At 43.9% G+C, this 10,991-nt stretch overlaps 1 protein-coding gene across 1 annotated transcript; it reads right to left on the minus strand.

Annotated features, from left to right (window-relative positions):
- Nucleotides 1–7,365: 7,365 nt before the first annotated feature.
- LOC144499183 (dispanin subfamily A member 2b-like) lies at nucleotides 7,366–10,753 on the minus strand. The gene is made up of 2 exons (XM_078221283.1): nucleotides 10,520–10,753; nucleotides 7,366–7,854 (listed from the first exon to the last, which is right to left on the minus strand). The coding sequence occupies exons 1-2, from the start codon at nucleotides 10,733–10,735 to the stop codon at nucleotides 7,666–7,668; spliced, it is 405 nt and encodes a 134-aa protein (XP_078077409.1). The 5' UTR covers nucleotides 10,736–10,753; the 3' UTR covers nucleotides 7,366–7,665.
- Nucleotides 10,754–10,991: the final 238 nt, after the last annotated feature.

The following is a 10,991-nucleotide window of genomic DNA, read 5'->3' on the forward strand; positions in this document are numbered from 1 at the left end:
CTACCCCCCCCCACCCCCCCATGCGTAAATTCCAAGCCAGGGAAACAAAGCCTCTTCTGAATCTTCTTTGTTTCAAATAAATCATCTGTCCCTCTTCTAAACTCCAGAGAACACAGATCCAATTTAATATCTTATCATTGATAACCCTCTCATCCCAGGGACCAATCTAGTGAATCTTCGCTGTACTGCCTATAATGCCAGTATATGTTTTTTTAAAATATGAAGAGAAACTGAGCACAGTACTCTTGATGTGGTCTCACTAACCTCCTGTTGCAATGGTAGCAAGACCTCTTTATTCTTGTACTGCAAAGCAATTGCAATAAATTCCAATATGTCATTTGCCTTCCTAATTGTTTGCTGTACCTGCAAGCAAACTTTCTGTCCCACTTGTATGAGCCCAGAGGTCCATCTGAGCATCAACATTTACAAGTTTCAAGCCTTTTAAAACAATTCTGTTTTTCTCTTCTTCCAGCCAAAATAAATAATCTCACGCTTCTTCGCAGTATCCCCTCTCTGCCACCTTATTTTCCACTCAGGAAATACTTAGCATGTCTGGCAGTATCTGTGGAGAGAGAAACAGAGTTAATGGACTGGAAAAAAAAATTCTGCTTCTCTCTCCACAAGCGTTGTCTGCCTTGCTGAGTATTTCCAGAATTTTCTGCTTTTATTTCAGATTTCCATAATCAAGCGTCATTTCTCTTTTGTTTTACCATTCTGTATCCTCTTTACATCTCCTCACAACTAGCTTTGCATTCTCAGCCAAAGTAGATTTATTACTCTCCATCACTTTGTCTAAGACAAGTTATCAATATATATTATAAATAGCAGAGGCCTGCTCTTTGCAACAATCCACAAGTTGCAAGCCTGCCAAGTTGAAAATGTCCCATTTATACCTACACGTTGCTTCCTATCTGATAATTAATTCTCTATCCAAGCAAATATACTACACTCAACTCTATAAGCCCTCAACTTACGTATTTGCCTCTTGTGTGGCACATTATCAAATTCCTTTTAGAAATCCAAGTATACTACATTGACCTTTTTAAATTAATTAATGGAATGGGGCCAATGCTGCCTGGGCCAGCATTTATTGTCCATCCCTAACTTCCCTCCTCCATTTCAAAGAGCATTTAAGAATCAACCACATTTCTGAATACGTGCAAACACATGTCGGCCAGACTATGTGCCATGGTGGAATTTGAACCCCAGTCCCCAAAACTTAGAATCATAGAGTTATAGAGGTTTAGAGCATGGAAACAGGCCCTTCAGCCCAACTTGTCCATGCTGTCCTATTTTTTAAACCCCAAAGCTAGTCCGAATTGCCCGCATTTGGCCCATGTCCCTCTATACCCATCTTACCCATGTCACTGTCTAAATGCTTTTTAAAAGACAAAATTGTACCTGCCTCTACTACTACCTCTGGCAGCTTGTTCCAGGCACACACCACCCTTTGTGTGAAAGAATTGCCCCTCTGGACACTTTTGTATCTCTTCCCTCTCACCTTAAACCTATGCCCTCTAGTTTTATGCTCCCCTACCTTTGGAAAAAGATATTGACTATCTAGCTGATCTATGCCCCTCATTATTTTATAGACCTCTATAATATCACCCCCTCAGTCTTCTACACTCCAGAGAAAAAAGTCCCAGTCTATCCAGCCTCTACTTATAACTCAAACCATCAAGTCCCGGTAGCATCCTAGTAAATCTTTTCTGCACTCTTTCTAGTTTAATAATATCCTTTCTGTAATAGGGTGACCAGAACTATACACAGTATTCCAAGTGTGGCCTTACCAATGTCTTGTACAACTTCAACAAGACGTCCCAACTCCTGTATTCAATGTTCTGACCGATGAAACCAAGCATGTCGAATGCCTTCTTCACCACTCTGTCCACCTGTGACTCCACTTTCAAGGGGCTATGAACCTGTACCCCTAGATCTCGTTGTTCTGTAACTCTCCCCAATGCCCTACCATTAACTGAGTAAGTCCTGCCCTGGTTCAATCTACCAAAATGCATCACCTCGCATTTATCTAAATGAAACTCCATCTGCCATTTGTCAGCCTACTGGCCCAATTGATCAAGATCCTTTGCAATCAGAGATAACTTTCTTCACTGTCCACTATGCCACCAATCTTGGCGTCATCTGCAAACTTACTAACCATGCCTCCTATATTCTCATCCAAATCATTAATATAAATGACAAATAACAGTGGGCCCAGCACTGATCCCTGAGGCACACTGCGGGTCACAGGCCTCCAGTTTGAAAATCAACCCTCTACAACCACCCTCTGGCTTCTGTCATCAAGCCAATTTTGTATCCATTTAGTTACCTTACCCTGGATCCTGTGAGATTTAACCATTTGCAACAACCTACCATGTGGTACCTTGTCAAAGGCCTTGCTAAAGTCCATGTAGACAACATCAACTGCACTGCCCTCATCTACCTTCTTGGTTACCCCTTCAAAAAACTCAATCAAATTTGTGAGACATGATTTTCCACTCACAAAGCCATGCTGACTGTCCCTAATCAGTTCTTGCGTCTCTAAATGCCTGTAGATCCTGTCTCTCAAAATATCTTTCAACAACTTACCCACCACAGTTGTGAGGCTTGCTGGCTTGTCGTTCCCAGGCTTTCCCCTGCAGCCCTTTTTAAACAAAGGCGCAACATTTGCCACCCTCCAATCTTCAGACACCTCAGCTGTGACTATCGATGATTCAAATATCTCTGCTAGGGGACCTGCAATTTCCTCCCTCACCTCCCAAAATGTCCTGGGATACACTTCATCAGGTCCCAGGGGTTTATTTACCTTGATGCACTTTAAGACTTCCAACACCTCCTTCTCTGCAATATGTACACTGCTCAAGACATCACTATTTATTTCCCCAAGTTCCCTAACGTCCATGCTTTTCTCAACAGTAAATACTGATGAGAAATATTTAGGATCTCACCCATCTCTTGTGGATCCGCACATAGATGACCTTGGTGATCCTTAAGAGGCCCTACTCTCTCCCTTTATGTATTTGTCGAAGCTCTTTGGATTCCCCTTTGCCTTATCTGCCAAAACAATCTTGTGTCCCCTTTTTGCCCTCCTGATTTCTCTCTTAACTCTACTCCTACATCCCCTATACTCTTCAAGGAGTTCACTTGATCCCAGCTGTCTGTGCATGTCATGTGCCTCCTTCTTCTTCTTGACCAGGGCCTCAATAGCCCGAGTCATCCAGGATTACCTACTTCTGCCAGCCTTGCCCTGGTTAACACACTTTTTAAAGCCTCCCACTTACCAGACGTCCCTTTGCCTTCCCACAGATTCCCCCAATTAACTTTTGAAAGTTCCTGCCTGATACCATCAAAATTTAGAATTTTAACTTTTGGGCCAGACTTATCATTTTCCATAGCTATCTTAAAACTAATAGAATTATGGTCACTGGTCCCAAAGTGATCCCTCACTAACACTTCTGTCACCTGCCCTTCCTTATTTCCCAAGAGGAGGTCACGTTTTGCCCCCTCTCTAGTCAGGCCATCCCACATACTGAATGAATGGTCCAAGTGAGGGCAGCAAAGCGGTGAAGGTGATTGGCAGTTGCAGGTAAGATTTGCATAGGTGCAGTCACTGCGACCAGAGGGTGGGTTTCTGGGAGACACCCTGCTTCTTCGTGTGAAGGCAAGTGTCCAGGTGAGGGCACTTGCCCTGGGATTCCGGATTACTACGCTAGTGACAGTACCACTACACCATCATTCCCCTTTTTCGTAGCATACTTGTTACATCGTCAGAAAATGCTAATAAATTCCTTGAGCAATTTTTTTGTAAAACCAGGATGACTTTGATTCTACTATGATATTCTGAGTGCATTGTTGAGATTTCCCATAGATTCCAGCACTTTCTCAATGATGGATGTCAGGCATTTTTGAATAGCAATGTTAAATTGCTAGCTTCCAAACTGCTGGGATAACTCCAGAATTTAGGCAATTATGAAAAGTAATAAGCAGTACATACACAACCTCTACAGTTACCTCTTTTAGAACCCTAGGATGTAGTACATAGAACATAGAAAGCCACAGCACAAACAGGCCCTTCGGCCCACAAGTTGCGCCGATCACATCCCCACCTCTAGGCCTATCTATAGCCCTCTATCCCATTAAATCCCATGTACTCATCCAGAAGTCTCTTAAAAGACCCCAACGAGTTTGCCTCCACCACCACCGACGTCAGCCGATTCCACTCACCCACCACCCTCTGAGTGAAAAACTTACCCCTGACATCTCCTCTGTACCTACCCCCCAGCACCTTAAACCTGTGTCCTCTCGTAGCAACCATTTCAGCCCTTGGAAATAGCCTCTGAGAGTCTACCCTATCCAGACCTCTCAACATCTTGTAAACCTCTATCAGGTCACCTCTCATCCTTCGTCTCTCCAGGGAGAAGAGACCAAGCTCCCTCAACCTATCCTCATAAGGCATGCCCCCCAATCCAGGCAACATCCTTGTAAATCTCCTCTGCACCCTTTCAATGGCTTCAACATCTTTCCTGTAATGAGGTGACCAGAACTGCGCGCAGTACTCCAAGTGGGGTCTAACCAGGGTCCTATAAAGCTGCAGCATTATCTCCCGACTCCTAAACTCAATCCCTCGATTAATGAAGGCCAGTACGCCGTACGCCTTCTTGACCGCATCCTCCACCTGCGAGGCCGATTTAAGAGTCCTATGGACCCGGACCCCAAGGTCCTTCTGATCCTCTACACTGCTAAGAATGGTACCCTTCATATTATACTGCTGCTTCATCCCATTGGATCTGCCAAAATGGATCACCACACACTTATCCGGGTTGAAGTCCATCTGCCACTTCTCCGCCCAGTCTTGCATTCTATCTATGTCTCGCTGCAACTTCTGACATCCCTCCAAACTATCCACAACACCACCTACCTTGGTGTCGTCAGCAAACTTACCAACCCATCCCTCCACTTCCTCATCCAGGTCATTTATGAAAATGACAAACAGCAAGGGTCCCAGAACAGATCCCTGGGGCACTCCACTGGTCACTGACCTCCATGCAGAGAAAGGCCCCTCCACAGCCACTCTCTGCCTTCTGCAGGCAAGCCAGTTCTGGATCCACAGGGCAACAGCCCCTTGGATCCCATGCCCTCTCACTTTCTCAAGAAGTCTTGCATGGGGGACCTTATCGAACGCCTTGCTGAAGTCCATATAGACCACATCCACCGCTCTTCCTTCGTCAATGTGTTTGGTCACATTTTCAAAGAACTCAACTAGGCTCGTAAGGCACGACCTGCCCTTGACAAAGCCGTGCTGACTACTTTTGATCATACTAAACTTCTCTAGATGATCATAAATCCTGTCTCTCAGGATCCTCTCCATCAACTTACCAACCACTGAGGTTAGACTCACCGGTCGGTAATTTCCCGGGCTGGCCCTGTTCCCTTTCTTGAATATAGGGACCACATCTGCAATCCTCCAAAACCTCTCCCATCTCCATCGACGATGCAAAGATCATCGCCAAAGTCTCCGCAATCTCCTCCCTCTGTTGATCACAGATCCCAGGGATTTGTTGGCTGTTACTCCCTTAAGTAATTTTTCTTTGATTAATATTAATTATCTTAACTTGTTCCCTCTTGTTAGCTCCTATTTCTGGTGACTTGTGTTCTCTACGGTGAAGACAAAGACAAGATATTTGTTCAATGTCACTGTCATTTCTCAATTCCCCATGATAACTTGATCTCTCTCCACTTCAAAATGACCAGTTTTTATTTTAGCTACTCTCCTCCTTTTTAAATACTTGTAAAAGTTATTACAATCTAATTTTTATATTTCTGGTTTGTTTACTTTCATATTCTACTCTTTCCCTTTTGATCAACTTTTTGGTGACCCTTTGCTGGATTCTAAAACATTCCCAATCCTCAGATTTTATTAATATTTGCAACATCTTAGGCCTCTTCTTTAAATCTTACACTAACATTAACTGATTTATTAAACCATAGATTGATCATTCATGCTGAGATTTTGTTTGTCAATGGAATGTACTTTAATTGAACAATTTGAATTATTTCTTTAAAAGCTTCTCATTCTTTATTTACCGCCACTTTTAGCTTATTTACCCGATCACCATTAGCCAGTTCTCCCTTCATGTAACTGTCTTTTTTTAAAACTCAAGGTTCTTGTTTGTGACTGGAGCATGTAATGTCAAACGTTATGAAATTCAATTGTATTATAATATTTTTTCCCAACCAATTTATCCCTATGAGGTTACCAGTTAACCCTGCACAATTGGATGGGGATCAGCTGTCGGCTCAATTGAGTAGCATGTGATTCAAGTAACTCCAGGACCACACGTTCAATTCCCATTCTGGTTGAGGGAGACCTGGGACTTGCTTCCTCATCCTGCCCGAGAGAGTGGAAGGCTACGGCAAACCACCACTGACAAAAACTGTCAAAAAACAACTCTGGAAGAAGCATTTGGAGACAATGAGCCCAGCATCTGCCTTCAGGCAGAGCACTCGAGAATAATAATATCTGAAAACAGCTTCATCCCTAGTTGGACGCATTACATATTGTTGTAGGATAATGGAAACATTCTACAAACTGATCCCACAGACTACCTTTGCTAAATTGATCTTGATTGCATTACCTTTGATATAAGCTCCGAAGCTTAAAGCATGATCTAACATAGAACATAGAACATTACAGCGCAGTACAGGCCCTTCGGCCCTCGATGTTGCGCCGACCAGTGAAACCAATCTAAAACCCATCTAACCTGCACTATTCCAATATCATCCATATGTTTATCCAATGACCATTTAAATGCCCTAAATGATCCTCTCACCTCAGGTTCCCCCTCTACAAATCCTTTCACTATCCTCAGTTTCTCCCAAACTTGGGTTTATCTCCCTCTTCTCCACCTCAGTTTTCCCCTCCCAACATTTACAGATGACCTCAATCCCGTCGCTCAATGGCTGTGAAGTGAAAATATATCATAGCTATCAGAACCTCTCAGATTCTGAGCATCAAAATCGGATCTCTTCAGCCTTCATGCAGCAATAAAAACCATTCAGACCTGTCGAATATGCCAGGAAAAGACCAACAGATCATCCAGATTCTCCCACACGGTAGTGACCATTTCTTCCCATGATACACTACCTGGAGCCCTGTAAACTCCGAGGAGAGAGGTTTCTCTCATCAGCTATTTATTGAGCAGACCCATTCAAAGCCCCCAGGATATATCAAGGCAACTCCAGTATGTAAACAGCACGTATCTGAATGTTAAAGACACTCTACACAATAATGTTTCCCAGAACAAAGTACATCAGTGCCGAGAACTGACAGTTCTACATGCAATTAACCACAATTTAATAGTGTTTGCAAGAACGAAGTTTTTAATCCAGTCAAGTGGGATTGCTTATTGTTGAATACAGGAAACTGGCCATTAAACACGAAGCTTTTTTATCAATTGCTTTATTAGTACAATCAAGGCCACATTTCGGCCAAGGGAAAGTAAATCTGTACTGCTGCAAGGTGATCACATTAAACATGCCATCCCAACATGGACGCAATAGATAGAAAGAATCAATGATAGACAGGGTGCATCAAGGTTTGGAAAATAACGAAACAACTTCTGTCATGGACAATGAGTCGCTGCCACCATGACTTTAATTCCAACGTCAGGAGTAATAATACTTTGGGTGTTGCTGCTGGGTGTTCGCCACATGAAACACGCTTTCGGATAGTACCGCAATGAGAATGACAATAAGAAGGATGCTCAGCACCGTGGTTACAATGTTGAGTGTTCGGGCTGAAGATGCATAGTTCCGAGCTCCTTCTAGATCGCCCAGATACTTCCGATCTCTGGACTAAAACGAAACAAGTGTGAATACATACAACATCACCTGAAAATGTCGATGCTACCTGAACACAATAATAGAGCGCGGGAATGCAGCAAAACTGAAAGGTCAGCTGTCCATTATTCATATCATTGATATGAAACATGACACAGAGAAAAATGTGTTTAAACATGTCCTATAGGGTGGAAGTTTCTTCTGAAATATCCAGGGGGAGATAACCTTTGCCACCATAAAAAGGAATTCAATTTTGCGCTTTGATAAATGATTCTAAACCTTCAAAAATATTATAGTTGTGATGCAAGTGAATTTATCAGCAAAACCGTCCATTTAAATTATGGCGTAAAACACGGTGTGAATCTTGGCAGCTCCTTGGCAAGAATTTAACAGATTCCGTGTTTATTGTAAAGGTTAGAAATGGTATACCCACTCACCTGGTGAAGGAGCAGCGCTCCGAAAGCTCATGGTACCAAATAAACCTGTTGGACTTTAAGGTGGTGCTATGAGACTTCTTACTGTGGTGTAGAACTAACAGATTTCAGAAATCTCTCACAATATCAGAAACTTTTACTGCTTCTGGCTCCGCCAACTGCGTTATTCCCTCTCGCAGCAAATGCGATTATAGACCCCTTAAACAAATCAGAAACATTCCAGTCCTACTCAGCGTGTGGGCGACTCAAATACAGGAGCAGACTAACCATCGGGGAGAGTTAGTGGAGTGACGATCAAATCCAGAAAATGCAAATTGAATGTATTCCAACCTCACAAACTTCGAAAATAGCTAAATCTCACCCTGTAGCAGGTTATTTTTTTGATAAATAAGAACTGTATGAATAAAATATTAGCTAGAATTTTTCATACGTTTGGCTATCTGGGTCAATTATTATCCCACCATTGTTTTCTCACCTACCTCTCCTATATCAGTTGCTCAGTTCGTATTTCTCTGGCCTCTGACTCAGAAGATTTCATTTCAAGTCTCACTTCGGGACCTGAGCAAACTCATGTCGGCTGACCATTCACTCCAATGTGAAGCAGTGCTGAACAGAGGATGAGCACTGAGGATGTACTTCACTGTTGGAGAATCAATCTCGAGGGAGCGATGCACTGTCAAAGGGACAGTACTGAGGGAGCCCTGCACTGTCAGACGGTCGGTGCTGAGGGAACGCTGAACTGTCAGAGGGTCAGTTCTGAGGGAGTGTTGCATTGTCAGAGGGACAGTACTGAGGGAGTGCTGCACTGTCAGAGGGTCAGTGCTGAGGAAGCGCTGCACTATCAGAGGGTCGGTGCTGAGGGAGCGCTGAACTGTCGGGGGAGAATAAGTATCCGGTGTGCTGCATTGGGTAAAATGTTGTCTTTCAGATGAGGGCCAAGTTTCCGTCAGCCCACTCGAGTGAAATTGCGATAAAATGCAATTCTTTATTTTATTAAACCCTCGGGTTATATAGACTTAACAGCATAGGAACAGACTGATTAATACAGTGAACTTCCATACATTACCCACACCTCACGTCCCTCTCCATCTCACCCTACCAGCATATCCATAGAACTATAGAATAGATCCATTGAATCCCTACAGTGCAGAACGAAGCCATTCGGCCCATCGAGTCTGCACCGACTCAGCATCTTACCGAGGACCTCCCCCCATCCGCCCTATCCCCGTAACTCCACGCATTTACCATGGCAAATCCACTGAACCTACACATCTTTGGACCTTTGGATCATATCCTTAGAACTATATCCTTCTATTCCTTCCGGCTAAATCTTGTTGCTGTCCTCTTTCACTTCCCCACCTTTCTCTGGGTAAAGGAATTTCGGAATGAGGAATTTACAGAGTTACCAACAATTAAACAGGAGTGAGGGACTCAGCATGACTGATCTCGGGCGGCACGGTAGCACAGTGGCTAGCACTGCTGCTTCACAGCTCCAGGGTCCCGGGTTCGATTCCCAGCTCGGGTCACTGTCTGTGTGGAGTTTGCACATTCTCCTCGTGTCTGCGTGGGTTTCCTCCGGGTGCTCCGGTTTCCTCCCACAGTCCAAAGATGTGCGGGTTAGGTTGATTGGCCAGGTTAAAAAAATTGCCCCTTAGAGTCCTGGGATGCGTAGGTTAGAGGGATTAGTGGGTAAAATATGTGGGGGTAGGGCCTGGGTGGGATTGTGGTCGGTGCAGACTCGATGGGCCGAATGGCCTCCTTCTGCACTGTAGGGTTTCTATGATTCTATGATTCTATGATCTTTCAAAGAGCCAGCACAGAATCGAGGGGCCGAATGGTCACTTGCTGTGCTGTAAGTTTCTATGATACTCAGTTTGTAACACTTTGTAGATTACATGTGATCAATTTGTAACAGTTTCCCGAGTAAGGAACAGACACAAACGATTAATAAGACGACAGAGATTTCCCAGTGAGATTTTCCCATTATTAAACACAATCCATTAGAGGCGGGATATCGCAACTCTGTGAACTTTAGCAGAAGTTGGCTCATACTCGAGCAGGTTTTCCTCACTGCATAAGCATCCCAGAGTCCATATTCCATCTTCCCCTCCCCGTCCTCCTGAGAACCACTCCCTACCGACACCTCTTCCCTCCCCCTCCCCTCCCCCGCAGTAATTTGCCCACTCCCCGGGGTCTCTGCATCCTCTTTTCAGTCCCTGACTCCCAACCCCGAGTCCCGCACTCACTTTGACCGAGTAAATCAGCGCTATGAATCCCAGGCAGCAGAAATTCAAATAGCTGAAGTTGAAGATGGACCAGAGGAAGTGGTCTTGGACCGGGGGTACACTCGGGGCCACCGTAATGACGGTGGATTGGACCTGCTGCTCTCCTTGTCCTGGTCCCGGGTATGGATACGGATAAGTGTCAGGAATCATGGGCACTTGGTTGGCTTTGTACTCCATCTTGATCCCGGTGTCAGTGAGAGAACAAACTGAATGTGAACCACTCTGTACCCAATGCTTCAATCTATAAAGACTCACCAATCAACTGCTTCTCTTTGAGCGGACGTCACTTTATTCCACAGAGTTAATTTAAATATTTCATTCTGATTATCTATAAGCCCCAGAGGTTAATTCACAGAAAACATGACTCCTTTAATGTTTCTGTCCCATATTATTTAATTTAAACTTTATCCTTCTAAATCCGATTACAGTGATT

Source organism: Mustelus asterias, chromosome 9 (genome assembly GCF_964213995.1).
Source record: "Mustelus asterias chromosome 9, sMusAst1.hap1.1, whole genome shotgun sequence".
NCBI classification, from domain to species: Eukaryota; Metazoa; Chordata; class Chondrichthyes; order Carcharhiniformes; family Triakidae; genus Mustelus; species Mustelus asterias.

Excerpts from the sequence above, each read along its gene's own strand:
- LOC144499183 (XM_078221283.1), bottom strand. The coding sequence starts at position 10,735 with ATGGAGTACAAAGCCAACCAAGTGCCCATGATTCCTGACACTTATCCG. Across the intron at positions 7,855-10,519 it reads CGCTGATTTACTCGGTCAAA|TCCAGAGATCGGAAGTATCT; the intron begins GTGAGTGCGGGA and ends GTTTCGTTTTAG.